Genomic DNA, 24,898 nt, shown 5'->3' on the forward strand with positions numbered 1-24,898 from the left:
TAGGGAAGGTGTCTGCCCGGAGACCTCCTAAAGACCAGAAGAGCGCGCACCCCGCCAACTGACAGTACGCGCCCCTTCTGTATCCGCTCCCCTCCCCCGCGGCCAGTCTCCGGGCAGAGGCGTCTCACGCCAGCAGGTCCTCCCTGGCTCCTCTCCTCACTAGTCCGAGCGGACCGAGCCTCAGCGGGAGCCCCGCCTGTCTCCAGGCAGCTTGAGGCCCCGAGCGCTCGCCCAGCCTGTCAGTAACCGCCGTTTGCGTTTTCTTCCTTTCTTTCTTTCTTTTTTTTCTCTTCTTTTCTTTTCCCCTTCTGCCTTTGTCCCGCTTAGTAACTGGGCTCTGACCAATCGCCGCCTTACCGGCCGGCGCCGGCTCTCTCCTGATTGGCCCGCTTGGGGCGCGCAGCCGTCTCCCGCTCCTTCGCAGGAGCAAGGCAGACAAAAGACGCAGGCTCCAGGCTCCGGCAACCGGCCTCAGCCAATCACCACCCACCTTGCCTCTCTTCCCTCGCCCCGCTCCCTCCCCGCCTGGCTCGCGTGCTCCCGGCACTGACTCCTGGAGTGCGGCCAGCGCCCGGGCCGTACCATTCTGATTGAGGCTGGGGGAGAGCGCGGATGGCTGATTGGGGAGCCGAAGCCTAGAGAGCGGTGGGGAGACGTGAAAGTCGAGATGGAGGGCAGCTTTTTGAAGGTGTTCTCAGGCACCTGACAGAATCGCGGTGCTTCGAGGCGGGACAGCGTGGAAGGGGCGGTAGTGATGCCTGCTTTTACCCCTCCAGGCGCGGTTGGGTGGTGCCTCAGCGGGTGGGCAGCGTGGGGCGGGGAGGGTGTCCCCTCCGCGCCGTTAAAATAAAACTCTAGTGGCTGGAGTCCGGGGAAAGCGTGAGGGCAGTCGGTGCAGGCGGGTTGCTTCTTATACCCCGGCGGGAGCGCCCAGACAAGCCGAACTGACTGGACTTTTCTGGCCGGCCCCATTCCCGAGGCTGGGGCAGCTTCGGTTCCGAGCCCGACCGGAGAGGAGCCGGAGTCCCGGCCCCTGGGGGGTTCGCTCTCTGCAGACCAGTGGGACCCCGAAACTTGAACGCAATCTCCAGCCCCGTTTTTTGCCTTCCTTTGTCACTTTCCCGGCTTTCTCCCAACGTGTTCTTTTTTTCCTCTTCATTCTCCCCCCGAAGGACACAAAAGTGGCTTCCGCGGAAAGATTTGGAGGCGGTGGGAGCTTTTCTCTCCGGAGAGCGACTGTGTAGAAAGGATTTTTGGGAAGCCGATTTTTAACACCTCTGCCCTCTGTCCCCAAAGCCTCTGTGTAACCCTCTGAGGAGAAAAGCCCATAGCTTGAAAGTTCGGGGGCATTTTGTTGGGTTCTGTAGGAGAGAGGGGGAGGACCCTGTTCTGGTAGTTTGGCTGGACTAGTGCTGGCCGTTGAAAACCCCGAAGTACATTTGCCTGTGGAACTTTTGCAGATACATATTTTTAGATTTTTAAATACCAGATAAAAAATATATGCCTTCTATATATCTTCTGACGACCTGCCCCTGACAGCGCGATGTACAATACGGTGTGGAGTATGGACCGCGATGACGCAGACTGGAGGGAGGTGATGATGCCCTATTCGACAGAACTGATATTTTATATTGAAATGGATCCTCCAGGTACTTGGGAGAAAAAAAAAAATCTCGTGATGGGTCTGATTTGTATTTACCAAGAGCTTGGTGATGTTTTCAGGGCAGAAGTATTGCTGGATGCGCTAGGTTCGGGATGAGGGGAAGATTTGCAGTTACAGCTGCGGTAAAACTGCTTCTGGTTTACACGTTTAAAGTTTGCAGTTAGGACCCTGAACCTATTGTCCTGCGAAGGTGGGGGTGGGGGCTGGAAGTGGGGGTGGGACGAGAGACTCCTTTTTAAAATGATCATGTTTTTACTTTGCCTTTGCGTGTCGTTCAGGTTTTTCTTGTGCCCGCCACTTTATTTTATTTTTTTCTTTTTCAATTAAAGACTCTTCTACCTGCAAAGGATGTTTTATATCCCGGGGTTAAAACCAGTCTTTCACTTTGGGCGAATTTTTGAAAGCTTGTCCTTTCATACATTTGTCTAATTTGGTTCGTTGTGTTTTACCCCGGTTAACTTCTGAAACTGAGTTATGTGATTATTCACTGTAAGACTCCCTTTTTCTCTTGCAGAAACAAATGCCGGTTAGTGATTTTTTTTAGGGATTGGGCGTTCATATTCAGCCATGGTCTTAGTCTGAGGTTTTCCTTCTCAGAAGATAGTCGCTTAGAGAGATCTACGTGCAGTATTTTATTACTCTTTAATTTAATGATGATTTAACTTAATTTATGGGATAGAGTTTAATGTAACTTGAATTCCTAGAGTAAAAACAAAACAAAACAAAAAAACCATAAACGAGGGAACCTTTCTCTTTCCTGTGAATATGTGACATGTACATATGTGTTCCTATACACGTAATGTAAAGTATACATATATAGTACTAGATTTTTATTTTAAAGCTCTGTCTGACGCTATTACAGACATTTTGTGTATTTGGTAGGAAAGGAAAAGGAAGGCAAAATGGAAAAGTTGGTTTTTTCTTTTAAAGTCTACCCCATTTTATGATAATTAGCTGTCAGATTTTATCAAACACTGTTTGCAATTACAGATGGTGCTTATGTAATGATTCTGAATAAGTAGAGAGCCTTTGTGACTCCTTGTTTCTGTCGAGGATGAATTCTTTATGTATTTTAAAACGTGTAATGGCTAAGCCTACAGAATAAATGTGTGTCATTGGGGAACCTCGCTTATTATAAGACTATATTTTTGGAAACGTTTGAAAGAATTTGAGCCATGCAAGTGTGAAGAAGTGTAACTGTCTTATAGAAGGTATGTAGAAATTTTTTCCTGTGTCCTTGCAAACAGTGAATTATCCTGTTTTTTTTTTTTTTTTTTTTCAGTTAGTCATAGTGTTAAATGGTGCTGTACTAAAAACTAATATTGAAATAAACCTTTTTCACTCTTGATGATCACTTAAGATTTTTTTCTCTTCCTTCATTTCAGAGCCTTCTTTATTTGCTTTTGTAATTGTGACTGCAATCCAGATGCAGCTTTTCAGTGTTTTGTAAAGTTTGTAAGATTTGCCACCCATCTATTGTGTCTTTTCCCCTTTGTTTCCCCCAATGGTAAAGCATATTAGATACATTTGTCATACATATGAATAGAAATTTAGTACATCACTGGTACTTTTATTGTAAAAAGTAAGGTTAATAATTCTAGATTCCTGTTGTAAGAATTATATATTCAAACTGCCTTAGAATTATACTGCATTACATAGTATCTTGCCTTGCAGACATACAAAGGGAATTTGTTGGGTGGGAGGTGAGTACGGAGGAGGGGATAAAATGAAGAATGCATTTATGGTTGAAATATATTAGCCTAGTAGAAAACTACTGGCCAAGTTGAGTTGAGTTGTCCAAAAATAATTTTAAGAAAAGTTGACTATTATAACTATATGGAGACGTGGGTCTTATAAGGTTGTATAGAAAATTATGATCCAAACTTTATTTTCCATGGAAATAAACTTTGGAGTTTAAAATGTTCATCCTTGAATGAAATTGTGCATACTGAGATTCTATTGAGAATACTGAAAGGATACATATGCTGTTCTTTATTACCCCTTTTGTAGCTTTAATGTAGAATATGGTTAGTTATTCCTAACAGCTTTTTAAAAAGGAAGCACCCTTGAGTATGATGAAACATTGCCTATGAAGTGAATGTTTTTTCATGGAAATAGTGTGAATGTCAACCTTGTTTTATGTGATAAATTAAGTTTTCAAAATATATAAAACTGTATCATTAGTGAAGCGGTTGTAGCACGTTTTGTAGGTTTTTCCTAGCTCCCACCCCACGTCAAGCTCTTAATTATTTCCTTCCTGGACTGCTGTGATAGTGTACTAACTGCTCTCCCATTTCTATCCTGTTCAAGCCACAGTAATGTTAAGAGAATCATCTGATGACTTACCTTACAATGATAAATCTTCCAATGGGTTTAAAAACCTCCCACTGGCTTCCCTTTGCCTACAAAAAAACAAAACAAAACAAAACAAAAAACCAATAAATAAAAAAAATCCCCCGATTGCTTACCCTGTCATATAAATCCCTCTAATTTTTGCTTCCAACTTAATTTTCTAGTTAATTCTCCTTCTGGAGTGCATCATAAATTCTATAGAAGCAATTTTGTGTTTGCTGTTCCTTGAATGTATGCTTTTTTCCCTCTTCCTGGGATGCCTTTCACTCGCAATAGTCACATGTTGAAATCTTATATGTATGTGTTTTTCGGACCCAGGTCAGACGCCTTCAGTGTCAGAATATGTTCTCTAAACCCTTCTTTTTTTTTTTTTTTTTTTGAGGCAGAGTCTCACTGTGTTGCCCAGGCTGGAGTGCAGTGGCACGATCTTGGCTTACTACAACTTCTGCCTCCTGAGTTGAAGTGATTCTCCTGCCTCAGCCTCCCAAGTAGCTGGGATTATAGGCATGTACCACCACACCAGCTAATTTTTGTATTTTTAGTAGAGACAGGGTTTCACCAGGCTGGTCTCAAGCTCCTGACCTCAGATGATCTGCCTGCCTCAGCCTCCCAAGGTGCTGGGATTACAGGTGTGAGACACCGCGCCCGGCCTACTCTTCTAGCACTTCTCAGATGAAATTTTTTCCATTCTGTCTAGAGAAGCTACTGTACTATTTATGTGTACTTCTCCCTATGAAATTGGCTTCCCACCTCGTCATGAGCTTCTTAGCTTGCTCGGGGTCTTGCGAGTAGTAGACAATTTAGTCAGTATATGTTGAATTAATAAATAAGGAGCATTGTTTCCTTCTAGTCTTTAGGTACGTTTCTACTTAAGGTCCTTGCCCAATTCATTGCTTGGCTATTGTAGTAGCCTAGGGCTAAATAGCTTTTGAATTAGACATTTGTTGACTTAGGGCCCTTAACTGTAATGATGCCAATATTTTTATATGTTTTTTTCATCTTTATTTTCAAGACAGAGTCTCGCTGTGTTGCTCAGTTTGGAGTGCAGTGGCGCCATCTCAGCTCACTGCAACCTCCGCATCCTGGGTTCAAAGGATTCTTGTCCCTTAGCCTCCCAAGTAGCTGGGACTACACAGGCGCATGCTACTATGCCTGGCTAATTTTTGTATTTTTAGTAGAAATGGGGTTTTTCCATGTTGGCCAGTCTGGTCCTGAACTCCTTGCCTCAAGTGATCTGCCCACCTAGGACTCCCAACGTGCTGGGATTACAGACGTGAGCCACCACGCCTAGCCTTTCATCTTAATTTTAGACTGAGCCATAAATGCAAAATTTTATCTATTATTGCTTCTAGTGGCCTCAAAAACTATTTTTCAAAGATGTTTCCCTCTAGCCTGTCTTTTCAATAACTAACATTATCATGCATCCTGAAGGTTCCTAATAACTGCATGGATTGGTGTATCTACAGTCACAGTAATGTAAAAGTTGAATCCAAATGGGAGTTTAGTATCTTAATGTTTGTGTATTTCCTGGCAGCAGTAGATATACTGAACTGTTCAGATGAAACATAAAACTTTTTATTGTTGGCTAGGTGTGGTGGCTCATGCCTGTGATCCCAGTGTGCTTTGGAAGCCCAAAGCAGGAGGATCGTTTGAGGCCGGGAGGTTTAGATCAGAATAGCTTTGTAAAGATACCATTTCTGGCCGGGCGCGGTGGCTCAAGCCTGTAATCCCAGCACTTTGGGAGGCCGAGACGGGTGGATCACGAGGTCAGGAGATCGAGACCAGCCTGGCTAACACGGTAAAACCCCGTCTCTACCAAAAAAATACAAAAAACCAGCCGGGCGAGGTGGCTGGCGCCTGTAGTCCCAGCTACTCAGGAGCCTGAGGCAGGAGAATGGCGTAAACCCGGGAGGTGGAGCTTGCAGTGAGCTGAGATCCGGCCGCTCTACTCCAGCCTGGGTGATAGAGTGAGACTCCGTCTCAAAAAAAAAAAAAAAAAAAAGATACCATTTCTACAAAACAACAACAAAACTTTTGTGTAGAAATGTTAAGATTGTAGAACAGAGAATCGCCTATAAGCGTCCTGGTTAGTCTTGCTATCAATTCGGGAATTGGGATTATTCTGTAGCGAAGCTGGATAGAGGCCTCTCAAAGAGCCTCACCTTTGGTCTTTTGAGGATTTCCTATACACAACTAATTATAACTGATGCACAAAGGTTGTAGCTAGTGGTCTGTTAGCTCAGCACTTTAGTTTTGACATTGTTATTGTTTTCATTTTAGGAAAATGTAATAACTTCCTTTTTAAATTAATAGACAATTTTTTTAAATTGTTGGCTTTTGTTTTGTTGTTGTTCTTACCAAGACAAACTTCTGAGATTATCTTTTTTTTTTTTTTTTTTTTGGAGACAGGGTCTCAGCTTTGTTGCTCAGGCTAGAGTACAGTGGCATGATCATGGCTCACTGCAGCCTCGACCTCCTGAGCTCAAATGATCCTTCCACCTCAGCCTCCCTAGTAGATGGGACTATAGGTGCTTGCCACAACACCCAGCTAAAGATTTAAAAATTATTTTTTGGTAGAGACAGGGTTTTGCCGTGTTGCCTAAGCTGGCCTTGAATTCCTGGGCTCAAGCGATCTGTCTGCCTCAGCCTCCCGAAATACTGGGATTACAGGCATAAGCCACTGCGCCCAGCCTGAAATAATCTTTAGGGCAGCAACATCTCTTCCATAGATAATTAGAAAATGAAAAGTTTTGTATGGCAAAACATGAATATAGGAAAGTCTAGAAAAGTGGTTTTCAATTTTTTTTGGTCTCAGTACCCCTTTTAGACTTAAAAAATTAGAAGACCTCAAAGGGCTTCTCTTTAAGTGGATTATATCTATTGATATTTGTAGTATTAGAATAAAGCTGAGAAATTAAAATATATTTAATTCATTAAAAAATAAAGCATTATACATGTGGCTTTTTTTTTTTTTTTGAGACAGGGTCTTGCTTTGTTGTTTAGGCTGGTCTTGAACTCCTGGTCTCAAGTGATCCTTCTGCCTCAGCATCCCTCTGTGCCACCATGCGTGGCAAACATATTTTAGCGTAACTTTTCTTTCTTTTTTTTTTTTTTGAGATGGAGTCTCCCTCTGTCACCCAGGCTGGAGTGTGGAGCGCAGTGGCACGATCTTGGCTCACTGCAAGCTCTGCCTCCCAGGTTCATGCCATTCTCCTGCCTCAGCCTCCCGAGTAGCTGGGACTACAGGCATGTGCCACCACGCCCGGCCAATTTTTTTTTGCATTTTTAGTAGAGACAGGGTTTCACCGTGTTAGCCAGGATGGTCTCGATCTCCTGACCTTGTGATCCGCCTGCCTCGGCCTCCCAAAGTGCTGGGATTACAGGCGTGAGCCACCGCGCCCGGCCTAGTGTAACTTTTCTAAATGAAAAAATAACTATATTTTCTAAAAGCGAAAAGAATTAGTGGGAAGAATGGCATTGACATCTTTACTATCCAGCTTCATAGAAGACTTTTTTGGGTTTGTTTTTTTGAGACAGGGTCTCACTCTTTGGCCCAGATTGGAGTGCAGTGGCGTGATCTCAGCTCACCGCAACCTCCATCTCCCAGGCTCACGCAATTCTCCTGCCTCGGCCTCCTGAGTAGCTAGGATTATAGGCGCCCACCACCACGCCCAGCTAATTTTTGTGTCTTTAGTAGAGATGGGGTTTTATCGTGTTAGCCAGGCTGGTCTTGGAACTCCTGACCTCAAATGATCCACCTCCCAAAGTGCTGGGATTACAGGTGTGAGCCACCATGCCTGGCCAATAGAAGACATTTAAATTCCCATGTCTGCTCCTGCATTGAGTCTATTGAGATATTACAGGTTATAACCTCTGGAAAACTCCACTGTACAGTTGTAAGAGAATGAGAATGAAAATGGCAAATAATGTCTTAGTGATACTATGAAAATAGTTCTGACCTCTTGGACCCTCTGAAGGGTCTTGGAAACTCTGGATCACATTTTGAGACCTACTAGTCTAGAAGTTAGACTACATAGTTTGGTGGACAACCTGGTAAAGTATCTTCTGACTTTGAAGCCAGACACAAAGGTGTTTTGAAGAAGCTTATTTGCTTACCGTGTCATACTTGGTATTTTCAACCTGGCACAATTTAGATTAAGTAACATTTTGGTGGAAAACTGGTACACTGGCCCTATGGTTGGGGAACATACCTGCTGAGAGCTACATTGAAGAAACAGGTCATCTGCCAGTTCATGATCCTTACTGTTAACAGGTTAAGCAGCCTTCTGTGGTTGAATTTTTATTTTTAACCCTACACATTTGGATTCATCTTATATAAAGACTTCTCCTGTGTGTAGTAATATGTTGCTTTTATGATCTAGGTGTCAGTTTTTAATTATATTGTCGTTGTGGGACAAATGCTTATATAATCAAATGATGTAAAAGCTATGCCAATTTTTTGTCTTCTTATTGAAAAAGATTAGTCATTGCTTTCATTTAATATAATGTATAGTGTATCCAACTATGTTTCACTAGAAGTATGGTGATTCTCTCATTTGATAATGCTTTTAAAATTTATTCTCATTGTTTTGATGCTGAATGCTTTTTTTTTTTTTTTTTTTTTTTTTGAGACGAAGTCTCGCTTTTGTCCCCCAGTCTGGAGTGCAATGACGCGATATCTGCTCACTGCAACCTCTGACTCCCAAGTTCAAGCAATTCTCGTGCCTTAGCCTCCTGAGTAGCTGGGATTACAGGTGCTTACCACCACGCCCAGCTAATTTTTTGTACTTTTAAGTAGAGATGGGGTTTCACCATGTTGGCCAGGCTGGTCTCGAACTTCTGACCTCAGGTGATCCACCTGCCTCGTCCTCCCAAAGTGCTGGGATTACAGGTATGAGCCACTGTGCCTGGCTTTTTTTTTTTTTTTTTTTTGAGACGAAGTTTCACCCTTGTTGTCCAGGTTGGAGTGCAATGGCGTGATCTCAGCTCACCGCAACCTCTGCCTCCTGGGTTCCGGCAATTCTCTTGCCTCAGGCTCCTGAGTAGCTGGGATTACAGACACGTGCCACCACGCCCAACTAATTTTGTATTTTTAGTAGAGATGGGGTTTCTCCATGTTGGTCAAGCTGGTCTCGAACTCCTGACCTCAGGTGTTCCGCCCGCCTGGGCCTTCCAGAGTGCTGGGATTACAGGTGTGAGCTACTGTGTCCAGCTGATGCTGAATACTTTTATATTTTTCTTAGAATGTAGAAAAGATAGGACATGTTTATGATTGCCATATTTAATAAGGTAGGTAGAAAAATATAAATGTATCTATGTGATATGATATAATTTTTTATTGGTATTAAAGAGGGAGACAGCCTGAGTATAGTAGAAAGAAAACAGGCTTTGGAACTAGATAACATAGATTACAAAACTAGCCTTGCTTCTTATCCTGCCCAGTGTTATATGGGTAGTACTTTAACCTCTCTGTGCATTTGTTTTTTGTGAAATTGAACTAATACCTACCTTTGCAGACTTGTGGGGATTAAATGTACCATATCAATATCTGGTACAGTATTTGACATATAGTGTGTACCCAATAAGTGTAGTTTGTATTTAGAGCTTCTTATTGATAACATGTAACTATTCCATATCTACCTCTTTGGGTACTCTTGCAGTCAAAACCTTTGAACTATTTTGCCCCATTCTTTTCTTCCTTCCCAGTGTTTACTGGGGCCACATTTTATCCATTTTGTTTTTTGGAAGTGTTCTCTAGGGTCTTTTCTAGTTATAACATTTCACGAGTCTGTGGAAATGTCAACCCAAGTCATCTTTTCCTTTTAGTTTCTGTTGCCTCTTGTCCAGTTCCTCAATACCTCACTTTAGAAATGATTTGTAATGAAGGTAATAGTTGCTAACATTTGTTGAACAATTATTATAGTCCAAGTACTATGTTAAATGATTTTATGTGTTTTCTTTTAGCCACATAACAACCTTATAAAATTGGCGCTATTATTATCCCACTCTACAGACAGGAAACTGAGACTTAGGTTTAGTAACTTACCAAGTAGCAGAGCAGGTCTGTCTGCCTAACTAAAGCCCGGGTTCTTAACCAGTACCTCCTAACTGGTTGCTCTGTTTCTGATTTCTTCTTCCCCTCACTGTAAGTTTGTCCTGAATTCTTCAGCCAGGTTAGTTCTACTGAAATGTTATTTTCATTGTTTTACTGTTCTTCTCAAAAATAATCAGCAGCTCTTAATTTCTTTTAAGTAGAGATCATATTCTTAAACTTTAGTAATATGGCACCAATTTATATATTTATAACTTATTAGTAATTTTCTATTCATACTTATAGTCGAGTTCCTTCTAACCCTATACCCTGATTGCTCATTCCTATCTCAAGCTTTTGCTTAACCTGCTTCCTATGTAGAATATACCCCTCCCACCCCATCTTTAAATCAAGATCCTGTCTGAGTCCCCCTTTCTTCTTAAAACCTTCTCCAAAAATTCTAGCACTGTACCCCTTTGTATGTAGGGCTCTCTCTGTTATTTTGACATGGTATCGTGTTATATTATGATACTTAATTATTTCATAAATATAATTCACCTCCCTAACCAGATAAGTTTCTTGAGGCCAGGCCGTTGTATTTCCATTGTATCTTTTTTTCTTTTTTTTTTTTTTGAGACAGGGTCTCATTTTGTCACTGAGGGGTGCAGTGGCGCACTGCAGCCTAAACTCTTGGGCATGGGTGATCCTCCCACCTCAGGCTCCTGATTAACTGGGACTACAGGCATGTGCCACCATGCCCAGCTTGTATCTATTTTCCCTAAACATCCAGTGCCCAAGTATTTTGTTAATTTTAGGCCCATGGATCCAACTAGCTTCATTTTGTGACTTAAGCTTTAAAATGTTAATATTATTTATTATCAGCATGTGACCTCTAAACTTATGAAGATAATTGGCTGGACACTTATTGTAACAAAGGGAGTAATGAAAAAAAATGCAATGCTTAATGTTATTAGCAAGATTTATATGGTTTTGAGTAAAAGTTGTTTTTGAAACTTTGAACAACTAGAAATGAGTAGGCAGGGCACGGTGGCTCACACCTGTAATCCCAGCACATTGAGGTGCCGAGGCGGGTGGATCACTTGAGGTCAGGAGTTCGAGACCATCCTGGCCAACATGGTGAAACCCCATCTCTACTAAAAAGAAAAAAATTTGCCAGGCGTGGTGGCGTGCGCCTGTAGTCCCAGCTACTCAGGAGGCTGTAGTCCCAGCTACTCAGGAGGCTGAGGCAGGAGAATCGCTTGAACCCTGGAGGCAGAGGTTGTAGCGAACTGAGATCGCGCCATTGCACTCCAGCCTGGGCGTCAGAGCGAGACTCTATCTCAAAGAAGAAATGAGTAATAAGTTTTTCACAGTGTATTGGGTTAGTTTTACATAGCACAGGGCCAAATGGAGAGTTTTAAGTTATCCAGTGTGTTATTATACCAATTAATTTTACCATGTGTAAGACTTGATTTTTAACAAGGTAAAGTGAGCCATCAAGCCTTATTAAAGATCAGTTTCCACATTGCTTGCCCATATATGTTGTATGTATTGTTCCTTGTGCATATTTGTAAATTCACATAAAGTAAAAGTTGTTTTCTTTCTTTCTTTCTTTCTTTTTTTTTGAGACAGGGTCTTGCTCTGTTGCCCAGGCTGGAGTGCAGTGGCGTGATCACAACTTACGGCAGCCTTCGCACCTCAGCCTCCCAAGTATATGGGGCTACAAGCATGCACCACCACACCTGGCTGATTTTTAAAGTTCGTTATTTTAATAAAAGAGACAGTAGGCTATGTCCAACCTGCCAAATCATACCGTTTTGCGTGTCCCATATCAGTATGAAAACTGCCCTATGACTTGGTACTGATGAACCAACACAAAGCCAAAGTTAATACCATCTACCCTTATCCATACTTGGACTTCCTGTCTCATGTTCTGTTTGTGGGCCAGATTGCCTGTCCTTACCTGAGGATATGCAACAACAAATCCAGAGCATGCAGCTGTGTAATCTTAAATATTGTGATAGTTTTTATTTATTAACTATTTATTTTTAAATATTTATTTTTTTTTAAATAGAGATAGAGTTTTTCCAGGTTGCCCAGGCTGGTTTTGAACTCCTGGGCTCAAGCAATCCTTCCACCTCAGCCTCCCAAGCAATCCTTCCACCTCAGCCTCCCAAAATGCTGGAATTACAGATGTGAGCCACCGTGCCCAGCCAGTATTTGTTTTTAAACTTAAGAAAAATTCAATTATGAATCAAAATTAAAAATCTGAATGAAAATTGCTTTGAAAAAGGTCTTGCTGAAAGGAATTGTTGTGCTGGAAATATATTGCTTTAGATTCTGTTCTTACATGTGTATTAGGCTTTTTTTTTCCATAGAGGATAGAGTGACCTTTCTACAACAGGGTCACTCAATATGGTCTAATTTATGTTGAACTGCTAATAGACATTTATAGAATTAGCCACAACCTTTTTTTCTGATGTTCTGGGATGTATTTTATAAAATATTTAATTCATATGTTTTCAGCTGTAAGCAACAGAACTAATTCAAAATGGCTTTAAAAATAATAAATTTTATCTTCTCATTTAATAGAGTTAGTTGATTTCAGGAGTTCAACAATGTCAGTAAAAACCCCGTATTTGCTTAGCCATATATTGCTCAATTCTGCCATCCTTGGGACTGGCTTCATCCTCAGACTAGTAGCAAAATGGTTGCAGTGATTCCAGGCATCATATCCATAAACAACAACTTCTAAAAGAAGAGGAAAAATATCTCTTCCCGTGCCACTGTTTTTGGATAGAGGAAACTGTCTTCAAAAACCTCTAGCAAACTTCTTTCCCATTTTTTTTGGCCAGAATTGGGTCATAGGCTAGTTCCTGAACCAGTCACCAGTAAATACCCTTAGGTTAATCACGTTTCTCAATCTGGAATGGTGTTGGCTTCTACTGAGGTATATAGTTGTATTGGGGAGAGATTCTGTTAAAGAGGAAGCGGGAGAGAATTAATGCTAGGAAATTAATTTGGAAAACCATAACTCTTCAATGTTACTGTCTTTGTCAATAAACAGTATTAGCAAGTTATTTTTTACTTTTTCAGAGTTAAAATCTAGCTATGGGAAATGCATTTTCATTTTCTGTTTTTTTTTGAGATGGAGTCTTGCTCTGTCGCCAGGCTGAAATGCAGTGGCGCCATCTCAGCTCACTGCAACCTCCACCTCCTGGGTTTGAGCAATTCTCTTGCCTCAGCCTCCTGATCGGCTGGGATTACAGGCACCCACCACCATGCCTGGCTAATTTTTTAATTTTTAATAGAGACGCGGTTTCACCATGTTGGTCAGGATGGTCTCGATCTCTTGACCTTGTAATCCACCCACCTTGGCCTCCCAAAGTACTGGGATTACAGGCGTGAGCCACTGTGCCCAGCCACATTTTCATTTTCTAAGTTGGACTTCATATTAACTTCATTGAGTTAATGTAAGATAGACCTTTTTCTGTCGTGTTAGTTGCTTACTAGAAGATAAGGAAGCTGACATTTCTGGTTGACAGTTAACTAATTTGAGGAATATAGGCATTGGAATAGAGTGTTAGTATAGCAAGTAAATGGGTGTAAGAGAACATTTTGCAAAACTATACATTTAAAATTCTGAAGTTCAGTAACTTAAGTAAACTTGGGACCTATGGAATGATTTATGATAGAAAGCTAACTGAAAAATTAGGAGCCGTCAAGCCTGGGCAACATGGAGAAACCCCGTCTTTACAAAAAATGCAAAAATTAGCTGTGCGTGGTGGTGCACTTTTATAGTCCCAGCTACTTGGGAGGCTGAGGTGGGAGGATCACTTGAGCCCTGGAAGTCGAGGCTGCACTGAGCTGTGATTATACCACTGCACTCCAGCCTGGGTGACAGGGCAAGACCCTGTCTCAAAAAAAAAAAAAAAAAAAAAAAAAAAAAGGAGTTGGGTACAGTGGGATGTACCTGTAGCCTCAGCTTACTTGCAAGGCCAAGATGGGAGTTTTGCTTGAAACCAAGAGTTAAAGATCAACCTGGGGAACATAGTGAGATTATCTCAAAAAAAAAAAAAAAATTGGAATACTACTTTAAAGTAACCTATCGATTATATCTTTCAATTAAAATGTATGATGTGCCTAAGTATGGATTTTTCTCAGTATGTTGGAAATCTAGAGGCAGTATAGTGGAGTAGTTAAGAGAGGAGTCTCTGGAATCAGAATGCCTGTATTCAGATTGTGCCTCTGCCACTTCTTAACATGTGTCCTTTGGCCATTTACTTATCTTTTCTGTGTTGTGGTTTCCTCACCCAAAAAGTAGGGTGATAATGGTCATTCAATAGGGTTATGAGGATTTAGGAGATTAATAACTGTCAAGTACTTAGTGTGGTACTTGGAACATAGTAAACACCTGTAAATTTTTTTGTTTGTGTGTTAATTCATATTTTTCAACAAATATTTGACTGCCAGGCACTATTCTAAGTGTAGTAACGAACAAAACAGCAAAAATGCTTCATGGACTCTAAATTTCTAAGGGAGTGAAGAGAGCAGAGAATAAACAAATTCATAAGTAAAATACATAATGATGGTGATAAATGCTGTGGAGAAAGAAACAGAGGATAAAAATAGAGTACGGGATGAGAGATCTGCTATTTTAAATAGGAGGCCAGGGAGGGCCTGACCTAAAGGAATGAGGGAGCAGGTCATACGGAAATAACAGGTGTGAGGATGGGGGTTCCAGGTAGAGGATATCAGATGACCTACCCTGAGGCAGGAGCATCACTGTGATGTATTCAGGGATCATCTAGGAGGCCAGTGTGACTAGAATGGAATGAGGGGAAAGCAGTAAAAAAAGAAGACAAATGGCCAGGCGTGGTGGCTAATGCCTGTAATACCGGCACTTTGAGAAGTTGAGGTGGGCAGATCACCTGAGGTCAGGAGTTTGAGACCAGCCTGGCCAACGTGACAAAACCCTGTATCTACTAATAATATAAAAATTAGCTGGGTGTGGTTGTGGGTGCCCATAATCTCAGGTACTTGGGAGGCTGAGACAGGGAACCCGGGAGGCAGAGGTTGCAGTGAGCTGAGATTGTGCCACTGCATTCCAGCCTGGGTGGTAGAGCGAGACTGCATCTCAAAAAAAAAAAAAAGTAATGTTATGGGTGGTGAGGCTTTGCCACCATGTATGCCATTGTAAGCCATTGTAAGAATTTTGGCTTTTAAAACTTGTATGAGATGAGAAGCCATCAAAGTGTATTGAACAGTGATGTACTATGATTCTTGGCTTAAAGAATCATTCTAGCTGCTGGTGGAAAGAGGGAAAGGTGGAATTAGAGAAACTGGTTAGGAGGCTATTGCAACAATCAAGCTGAGGGATGATGGTGGCTTGGACAAGGGTAGAAGCTGTGAGGTTGTAAAAAGTGGTTGTGTTCCAAATGTTACTAGTTATATAGCTTGTCATTTCCATACTGACTTACTTTATTTTCTAATTTCTTAGCTTTGTATTTCTCCATATGCTATATATGCTTTAATAATTAATAAGTTTAACTTTTAAAATAATGCCAAAGCTATTTATATATATTTTGATGTATTTTTTCTATGTGGGTTTTTTTTTTTTTTTTTTTTTTTTTTTTTGTGACTGGGTCTTGCTCTGTTGCTCAGGCTGGAGTGCAGTGGCACCAACAGCTAACTGTAGCCTTGACCTCCTGGGCTCAAGTGGTCTTCCCACCTTAGCCTTCTAAGTAGCTGGGACTGACTACAGGCGTGCACTACCACACCTGGCTAATTAAAACAATTTTTTTTTTTGTAGAGACAGGATCTTGCTCTGTTGTCCAGACTGGCCTTGAACTCCTGGCCTCAGGCACTTCCCTTACTCTGGGCTCACAAGTCCTGGGGTTACAGGCCTGAGCCATTAAGCCTGGCCTATCTCTCTCTCTGTTTGTTTGTTTGTTTGTTTCTTTCTTTCTCCTTCCTTCCTTCCTTCCTTCCTTCCTTCCTTCCTTCTTTCCTTCCTTTCTTTCTTTGTTTCCTTTGTTTCCTTTGTTTTCTTTCTCTTTCTTCTTTCTCAGGTTTCACTCTGTTGCTCAGGCTGGAGTGCAGTGGCATGATCTTGGTTCACTGCAGCCTCAATCTCCCAAGCTCAAACAATCCTCCTACCTCAGCCTCCCGAGTAGCTGGGACTACAAGTGTGTGCCACCATACCCAGCTAATTTTCCTCTTTTTTGAAGTGTTAAGTGATTCAGATCTCTGACATCCAGTTGCCAAGCAACAGTATATGTGGCCTTGGTTGTTTGATGAAAGCTTGCTCATGAGTTACTTTTTAAATAAACATTAGTTGATAAATTTAGATTGTACTATAATTTACTTTTTTTTTTTGGAGACAGGATCTTGCTGTCACTTAGACTGGAGTGCAGTAGCACAAACATGACTCACTGTAGCCTTGACCTCCTGGGCTCAAGTGATCCTCCTGCCCCAGCCTCCTGAGTAGCTAGGACTATAGGTGCGTGCCACCATACCTGGCTAATTTTTTGACTTTTTTGTTGGGATGAGGTCTTACTGTGTTGCCCATGCTGGTTTTGAACTCCTGAGCTCAAACGGTCCTCCTGCCTTGGCCTCCCGAAGTGCTGGGATTATAGATGTGAGCCACCACACCCAGCCAATTTACTTTCAGAAGTAACTTTGGAAGAGAAAATTTCCTGATGTTCTTAGTTTTTTTGCTGAGCTGTGAAGGGGAGAAGAAACTAAAGAGAATGAAGCCATGCCATACATGTTTCATTTTACTTTATGTGCTGAAGTTCTTGCTTTCTGAGAATAATTAATACAGATGTATGTTATTTTCTTTTTGGTGTAATGTTTAAGTGCTTGAGTATAGATATTGATATAAAATGGGTGAAGTATCTGTGTTTAAGAGCTCCAGACTCAGGTTGTTGGGATTTCCTATTCTAGCCCTACCTGTTTCTAGTTTGTGACCTTGGACAGTTTTCTAATCTGTATAGCATAGAAAAGAATATTAATCCTACTGTAGGATTATTGTGAGAACTATATGAAATAGTACACATAAGACACTTAGGGCAGGTATCTATTGTTCTTGTTATTTTCATTATTTATTTATTTAAAACAAAATTTATTTATTTAAAACAAAAAATTTTTTTTTTATTTTGAGATAGAATCTTGCTCTGTCACCCAGGCTGGAGTGCAGTGGTGTGATCTCTGCTCACTGCAATCTCTGCCTCCTGGGTTCAAGTGATTCTTCTGCCTCACCCTCCCCAGTAGCCGGGACTGCAAAAGCATGTTTTTAAAAAAGAGATAAGGTCTCCCAGGCTAGCCTGCAGTGCCCTGATCATAGCTCACTGCAACGTTGAGCTAGGTTTAAGGGATCCTCCTCCCTCAGCCTCTCAAGTAGCTAAGACTACAAGTATGCACTACCACGCCTGGCTGCTTTTTTTTTTTTTTAATTTTTGTAGAGACGGCATCTCACTATGTTTCCCAGGATGGTCTCAAACTCCTGTCCTCAAGTGATCTTCCTGCCTCAGGCTCCCAAAGCAGTGGGATTATAGGCATGAGCCACTGTGCCTGGCCTGTTTCCATTATTATTAATAAAACTGGGATGCTTTGTGGCCCATCTCCATCGTGTCCCATTCAGAGGAAGAACCAGCTTAACATTCAAATTAAATTGAAAAGTAATTTAAGTATTTATTCCATCTTCTCAAAAATGCCAAAGGGGTTTACATTCATAAAGCTACAATACTACTTAAAATCCTATTTCTTCATGTTTGGGATGGTTAATCCCAAACTTTCTTCTCTCTTAAAACTTACCAACTCATAACAACGTGAATGGTCTCATTTTTGTGTTTCTTTTGTAACCCTTCTCAAACCTATTAAGTTTCTATTCCACGAGTACCTGCCTCCCGTTAAACTCTCTCCTTTGCGTGTGTTGTTATTCTGATCTGTACAGTAAGGGCCAGAAACCAAGAGAGCAAAGAAAAGAACCTATGAATACTCAAATATAGCAACATTTTCGCTTCTGTCACACTTACCTGTGGTAGAGGATATAACATGCTTTGGCTTTTGGAAAAAGTCTGTTTAGTTTTAGAAGGACAATGAGGTGATTCAGACCTGTTGCAGGACATTAATTCGGGACTTGAAATTTAGTTTTTCTCCAGATAGTCATAAACTATGTAAGAGCTGCTATCATATCTTTCTAACTGGGACTGGTTCCTAGTGTTCAGCCCTTGAAATTTAGTATTGCCAGATAAAATATATGCAATATGGACCATGCAGTATTATTCATTGTTTATTTGAAATTCAAATTTAACTGGGTGTCCTATATTTTTATTTGCTAAATCTAGCAACCTTAATTTAGAGAGAGAGTGCTGACTAGGCTGTATTTTCTAGTACATTCTCTGTGGTGTTTAAGAATACATGTGTAACGATGTAGTGGATATGAGGATACTTTCAGTTTTGATAACAGAAAATCCAACTCAAATTAGTTAAAACAAAGGGAATTTGAATTTGAATTACATAGGCTTATGTAATTGAAAAGACCAAAGGGAGTGAGGGCCCCTGGCATAGTTTGATCAAGGATACAGGCTTTGGCCCTGTTTTTCTATAATTCTCTTGACTTTACCCTGTATTAGGTTTTTTTTTCTCATACGGGCTTCCCCAGTAGTACAAGATGGCTGCCTTTGTATGTTTCCTCATTCCTGGGAGAGAAAGAAGATGTTTCCTACAAATACAGTGCAAAAATCCTAAGCTTGACACTAGTTGAACCATCTCGTGCTCCAAAGGATCACTGTCTTAAAATCTGGGTAGCTTTCTGTGTCTAGACCAGTGGCTTTTAAACTTGAGTGTGCATTAGAACTACCTGGAAGACTTGTGAAATTACAGACTGCAGCCAGACACTGTGGCTCATGCCAGTAATCCCAGCGCGGTGGCTCAAGCCTGTAATCCCAGCACTTTGGGAGGCCGAGACGGGTGGATCACGAGGTCAGGAGATCGAGACCATCCTGGCTAACACGGTGAAACCCCGTCTCTACTAAAAATACGAAAAAAAAAAACTAGCTGGGCTCGGTGGCGGGCACCTGTAGTCCCAGCTACTCGGGAGGCTGAGGCAGGAGAATGGCGTAAACCCAGGAGGCGGAGCTTGCAGTGAGCTGAAATCCGACTGCACTCCAGCCTGGGCGACAGAGCGAGACTCCGTCTCAAAACAACAACAACAACAACAACAACAACAAAATTAATGAGGCCTGGTGGTGTATGCCTGTAGTCTGAGCTACTTGGGAAGCTGAGATGGGAGGATTGCTTGAGCCTGAGAGGTCAAGGCTGCACTGAGCTGTGATTATGCCACTGCACTGCAGCCTGGATGACAGAGAAGATGCTATCTCAAAAAACAAAAACACAACACACAAATTGCTAGGTCCTTCCCCCAAAATGTCTAGTTGAGTAGGTTCAGTAGACTTGGTTCCAAGAAGTTGTATTTGTAACACGTTCCCAGATGTTACTGATTTTGCTGGTCACAAACCACACTTTAAGAACCACTGTTATGTCAAATCAGGGCCTACTCCTGGAGCTGAGGAAGGGGTCAATCCCACTTAAACTTTTTACCAGTGAGGGGAGGGGGTAAGATGTTTGGAAGATAACAACAATGTCCACTGAAGAGAGGACTACTGGTTTTTTTTGCATATCTAGTTTCTCTTCCCTCTTACTTAGGTAAGAATTTCCTGATTTTTCTCTTGGAACCACTCCTCCTTCATTTGGAATGATGTGGCTTGGGTGGTTGGCCTAACCCATTGGTTTAAGGGTGGGCACGTGATCTAGGCCTGGTCAATGAGAGCACTTGCATAGTCACAGTGATCAGCCCAGGAGTGAATAGGGCAGTGATCTTTGTAGTTTAGTCAGTGTATGTTAGTATACGTTGCCATTTACTGTCCTGGCCAGGGATATGAAGATCACATAATCCCTGTCCTCAAGAAGCTCAGACTGTAGTTACAAAAGACATACCTGTAAATATACCACGCAACGCTCCTCTTTATAATTCCCTCTCTTTCTCCTGGCTGTCATCTAAAATACATTTTTATCATATACTGTACTACCACCTTTACAATCCTTAACCATACTTATAATTGTTTAGTGTCTTTAGTCCTCATTAAATTATAAATTCCATCAGGATAAGGACTGAGTCCATAATTAGTTGCTGGATCTTCAGTACCTAGCCCTGTCTCTGGCACATAGAAAGTACTCAGTAAATGCTGATTGAATGGATGTCGAAGTATAGCAGTAGAAGAATATATAAACGAAATAGGGAATCATTGGTTTACTGGTAGGGTAGGAGAAGTAACAGCCTGAATAAATGCATAAAGTTATTAAAACACCTTAAGTTTTGTTGAAGACAATGTATGAGATAGGACATGGCCTGTGCATGGTGGCTCATGCCTGTAATTATGGCGTTTTGGGAGGCTGTGGTGGGAGGATCACTTGAGCTCAGGAGTTCAATACCAGCCTGGGCAACATAATGAGACCCCCATCTCTTTAAAAAAAATCTGGCTGGGTGTGGTGGCATATGACTGTAGTCCCAGCTACTCAGGAGGCTGAGGTGGGAGGATTCCTTGGGCCCAGGAGGCTGCAGCGAACTGTGATTGGGCCACTGCACTCCAGCTTGGGCAACAGAGCATAACCTTGTCTCAAAAAAAAAAAAAAAAAAAAAAAAAATTGAGAGAGAGGAAGTTGTATTAGATGAATCTGGACCAGTAGGTGGGGTCCAGATCATGAAAGTCCCTGAAGGCTACATTTAGGGGTTGAATTTTATCCTGCTGACATTTGGGAAGCCTTGACTGATTGGTTTTAAGTAGGGAAGAGAGTACATTGGCTATAAGGTGAAAAATAGATTGGAGGAGAATAAGATTAAAGAAGGAAAACTGGTTAGGAGGCTATTTCAGTACAGAAGAAAGATGTTATGAAACCATAAGGCTAAGATTGTAGCAGTGAGAATGAATAGTAGAGTTGTTTAAAAAGTAGGATTGGTGGACCTTAGAGACTATTCTGAGGAAAATGAAGTAATCTAGAATGACTTTTAGTTTTCTAGCTTGGTAGATGGTGGTAGTATAAACCAAGAGAAGCAAGTTGAGGAAGAAGGCCAGAATTTGGATTATATGGCCTCTTACATAAAAATGAGGGAATGGTGAAATGGCCCAGGTTTTCTCCTTTTGGTGGGATTCTTTTTCTCTTAGGTTTCACTTGGGCAGGAGAGGAGAGTGGCTTCTACTACTTCTAGGTTTGAGGACTAGAGCAGATGATAGTAAATCAGATATTACTGAGTTCATAGGGTGGAGGAGAGATTATAGTGAGAACTGAATGCTTCCAGGTTTTAGTTGCTAAAGTAATTTTTAGTTTTCAGATGTTTAAGCTGCCTCATCCTTTTTGAAAGCAAGTGTATAAATTATAAGAAAATTAACTCTTAAGATTCATGAATTAGCTTCACTATTGGTGGAGATGTGAATTGCTGCAACTGTTTTGGAAAGTTTGTCAGTATATAGTAAAATAGCTCTTCTGGGAATCTGTTCTGTAGAAATAAAAGTGTCAACATATGAAGGTATATGTATGGATATTTTTATAACGTTTCCAATATTTGCTACTAAAAACAGCCTGAATATCCATCAGAAGTAGGTATGGAAGTGTAAATTGTCATGTACCTATGTTGTGGAATATTTTGCAACTCAGAGAATGTATTATAATTCTGTATATATTTACCTGGAGGGATGTCTGTGATAGATTGTAGAGTAAGACAAACAAGTTATAAAGAAATGTGTTTGGCCGGGCGCGGTGGCTCAAGCCTGTAATCCCAGCACTTTGGGAGGCCGAGACGGGTGGATCACAAGGTCAGGAGATCGAGACCATCCTGGCTATCATGGTGAAACCCCGTCTCTACTAAAAAAATACAAAAAACTAGCCGGGCGCCGTGGCGGGCGCCTGTAGTCCCAGCTACTCGGGAGGCTGAGGCAGGAGAATGGCGTGAACCCGGGAGGCGGAGCTTGCAGTGAGCTGAGATCCGGCCACAGCACTCCAACCTGGGCGACAGAGCGAGACTCCGTCTCAAAAAAAAAAAAAAAAAAAAAAAAAAAGAAATGTGTTTAATAAGATCCCATTTTTATAAAAAACCAAAAACAATGTTTCACATTCTTAGGATTATAGGAACCTGAAGAAAGGTGTAAAGGTGTATTTCATTTCAGGTCCTCTTTCCATGTCTTATCGCAGTGAACAAAAGAAAGTCCTTATTTTATGTAGGAGGACATGTGACAATAAATAAGAAGTGAATATATAGTATGTTAGGTGGAGATAAATATTATAGAGAAAACAACTACTGGCTTAAGGGGGATGGAGGACAGAGATGGAATTGCTATTTTATTTTGGGTAGTCAGAGGAGACCTCACTGATATGGTGACTTAACTTTCTTTTTGTGAAATACAGTACTAAAAAGTGTAGGAAACATAAACATACAGTTTGTTGGCTTCATGTAAATTGAACAGCTGCTTAACAACCACCTAGATAAAGATTTTATAGATAGCCAGCTTCTCAGAGACCCAAAACATGCCCCCACTCTTTTTTTTTTTTTGAGACAGAGTCTCGCTCTGTCACCCAGGCTGGAGTGCAGTGGTATGATCTCAGCTCACTGCAATTTCTGCCTCTGGGTTCAAGCAATTCTCATGCTTCAGCCTCCTGAGTAGTGGGGATTACAGGCATGCACAGCTACATGCGGCTAATTTTTGTATTTTTAGTAGAGATGGGGTTTTATCATGTTGGCCAGGCTGGTCTTGAATTCCTAGCCTCAAGTGATCTGCCTGCCTCAGTCTCCCAAAGTGCTGGGATTACAGGTGTGAGCACTGCACAGAGCCTAAAACATGTCCTTTTCTAATTATATTCCCTTTCTTACCACCAGAGGTAAGAAGGCGGTGGTGGGGCGTGTTTTGGGTCTCTGAGAATCTTTGTGTAGATGCTGCCTTGAGAGGAAAAAGTATTGTTAGAAGACTGGTTTGAATTTGGTCTGCTTACCAACTATGTGACATTGAATGGTTGTCATATAAAATGGAAGTAATAACACTTAATTCACAGAGTTTTTAAATAAGAATTATAACTATGTACCCGTGTATATATGTTCACATATATATGTAAAGAAATAACACCTAGTATCTGGCATATAGCAGGTACTCTACACATCTTTCGTGAAGGTCAGTGTTTTTGTGATATGGTAATAGGGAAATGTGTAGAGCTTGTGCTAGAGATTTTGTTAGAGGCAGCTACGTATCTTACTTGCTAGAGGCTACTTGGCTCTGGTATGTTTGACTCTAAGATCAGGATGGGTAAAATCTTGGGATAAGAGAAGCAATGTAGCAAGTGTGAGTGACCATGTTTCTTTTCTTATGGGTCATTTTAACTTTTTCTATGGGAAAATTAAAAAAAAAACAAAACCTTTTTCTGTTCCCAGGCTGACCCTCCTCCCCACTTTTTTTCATTTTCTGTCTCAGTAAAATTCTGCTGCTGTTCAGCATAATTACTTCTTGGATCTTCACTTCCTCTCTATGGTAAGCCTAAATGCTGACCATCTCAAGCAGTAATTCAACAAATATTTATTGGTAATGGCTTCTATGTGTGAAACACTTGGCACTGGAGATACAAAGATAGGTAAGAAAATATGTGCCCTAAAGGAGCTCATAGTCTTTGAATACAAAGGTAGGGTTCAATAACTAAACTGTCATCACTAAACTTTTTATTAGAAGGTTGAGAAGAGCTCTGTAGAATCAAAGAAGAGGTATTACTTAATAAGGCCTGAGAATATGAGGGAAAGTTTCGTGGAAAAAAACATGCATAACTTGAGTCTTAAAAAAAAAGTAGCTGGGCTGAGCGTGGTGGCTCAGGCTGAGCCCAGTGGCTCACGCCTGTAATCTCAGCACTTTGGGAGGCAAAGGTGGGCAGATCACTTGAGGTCAGGAGTTTGTGACCAGCCTGGCCAACATGGTGAAACCTCAGCTCTACTAAAAAAAAAAAAAAAAGCCAAGCATGGTGGCATGTGCCTGTAGTCTCAGCTACTCGCGAGGCTGAGCCAGGAGAATCACTTGAACCTGTGAGGTAGAAGTTTCAGTGAGCTGAGATCGTGCCATTGCACTCCAGCTTGGGCAACAGAGTGAGACCCCATCTGAAAAAGAAAAAAAAAAAAAAAGTGGGTGAGGCAGTGTGGTAAAAGAGAGAGGGGATCCAGGAATAGGGATGGGCATTTTATGAGGTACAGGGTATGTGCAAAGGCATGAGAAAGAGTTGTGTGTTTGGATGAGCTGCAGGTATTGGTGTATCTAGGGTGGAAAGGTGCCTGTGGGAAGTAATAGGAAAATGATCTTGGAAGAGTAAGCAGAGACTGGACCATGTAGGGACTTCTGTGCCATGCTGAAGAGTTTGAACTTTATCCTGTATGTGGTGTGGAACTCCTGAAACACAGTGTGCTAAACCATTATGGTTAGATTTGAAACTCAAAAGAAGCAGAGAAGGGTGGAAAAGAACCAGGAGATTGGTCGGGCACGGTAGCTTAGCTCACGCCTGTAATCCCAGAACTTTGGGAGGCTGAGGTGGGCAGATCACAGCCTCAGGAGTTCGAGACCAGTCTGGCCAATATGGGGAAATCGCATCTCTACTAAAAATACAAAAAAACTAGCTGGGGGTGTTGGCAGGCACCTGTAATCCCAACTACTAGGGAGGCTGAGGCAGGAGAATCACTTGAACCCAGGAGGCAGAGGTTGCAGTGAGCCAAGATTGCACCACTGCACTTCAGCCTGGGCAATGGGGAGATTCCGTCTCAAAAAAAAAAA

General features: G+C 41.5%; 1 protein-coding gene across 4 annotated transcripts in view; it reads left to right on the forward strand.

The window, feature by feature from the left end:
* The first annotated feature begins 540 nt into the window (after positions 1-540).
* The window catches only part of PIK3R3 (phosphoinositide-3-kinase regulatory subunit 3), a 97,271-nt gene continuing 72,913 nt past the window's right edge, over positions 541-24,898 (forward strand). The window contains exons 1-2 of one of the 4 annotated variants that reach the window (XM_037999099.2): positions 541-748; positions 1,540-1,649. In XM_037999099.2, coding sequence (XP_037855027.1) covers positions 1,544-1,649 — 106 coding nt within the window. In that variant the 5' untranslated portion in view covers positions 541-748; positions 1,540-1,543. Of the gene's footprint in view, positions 749-783; positions 1,650-1,962; positions 2,875-24,898 lie in introns of those variants that run through there. The other 3 variants (XM_007978925.3, XM_073007351.1, XM_007978924.3) reach the window with 3 other exon arrangements.

Source organism: Chlorocebus sabaeus, chromosome 20 (genome assembly GCF_047675955.1).
Source record: "Chlorocebus sabaeus isolate Y175 chromosome 20, mChlSab1.0.hap1, whole genome shotgun sequence".
NCBI classification, from domain to species: domain Eukaryota; kingdom Metazoa; phylum Chordata; class Mammalia; order Primates; family Cercopithecidae; genus Chlorocebus; species Chlorocebus sabaeus.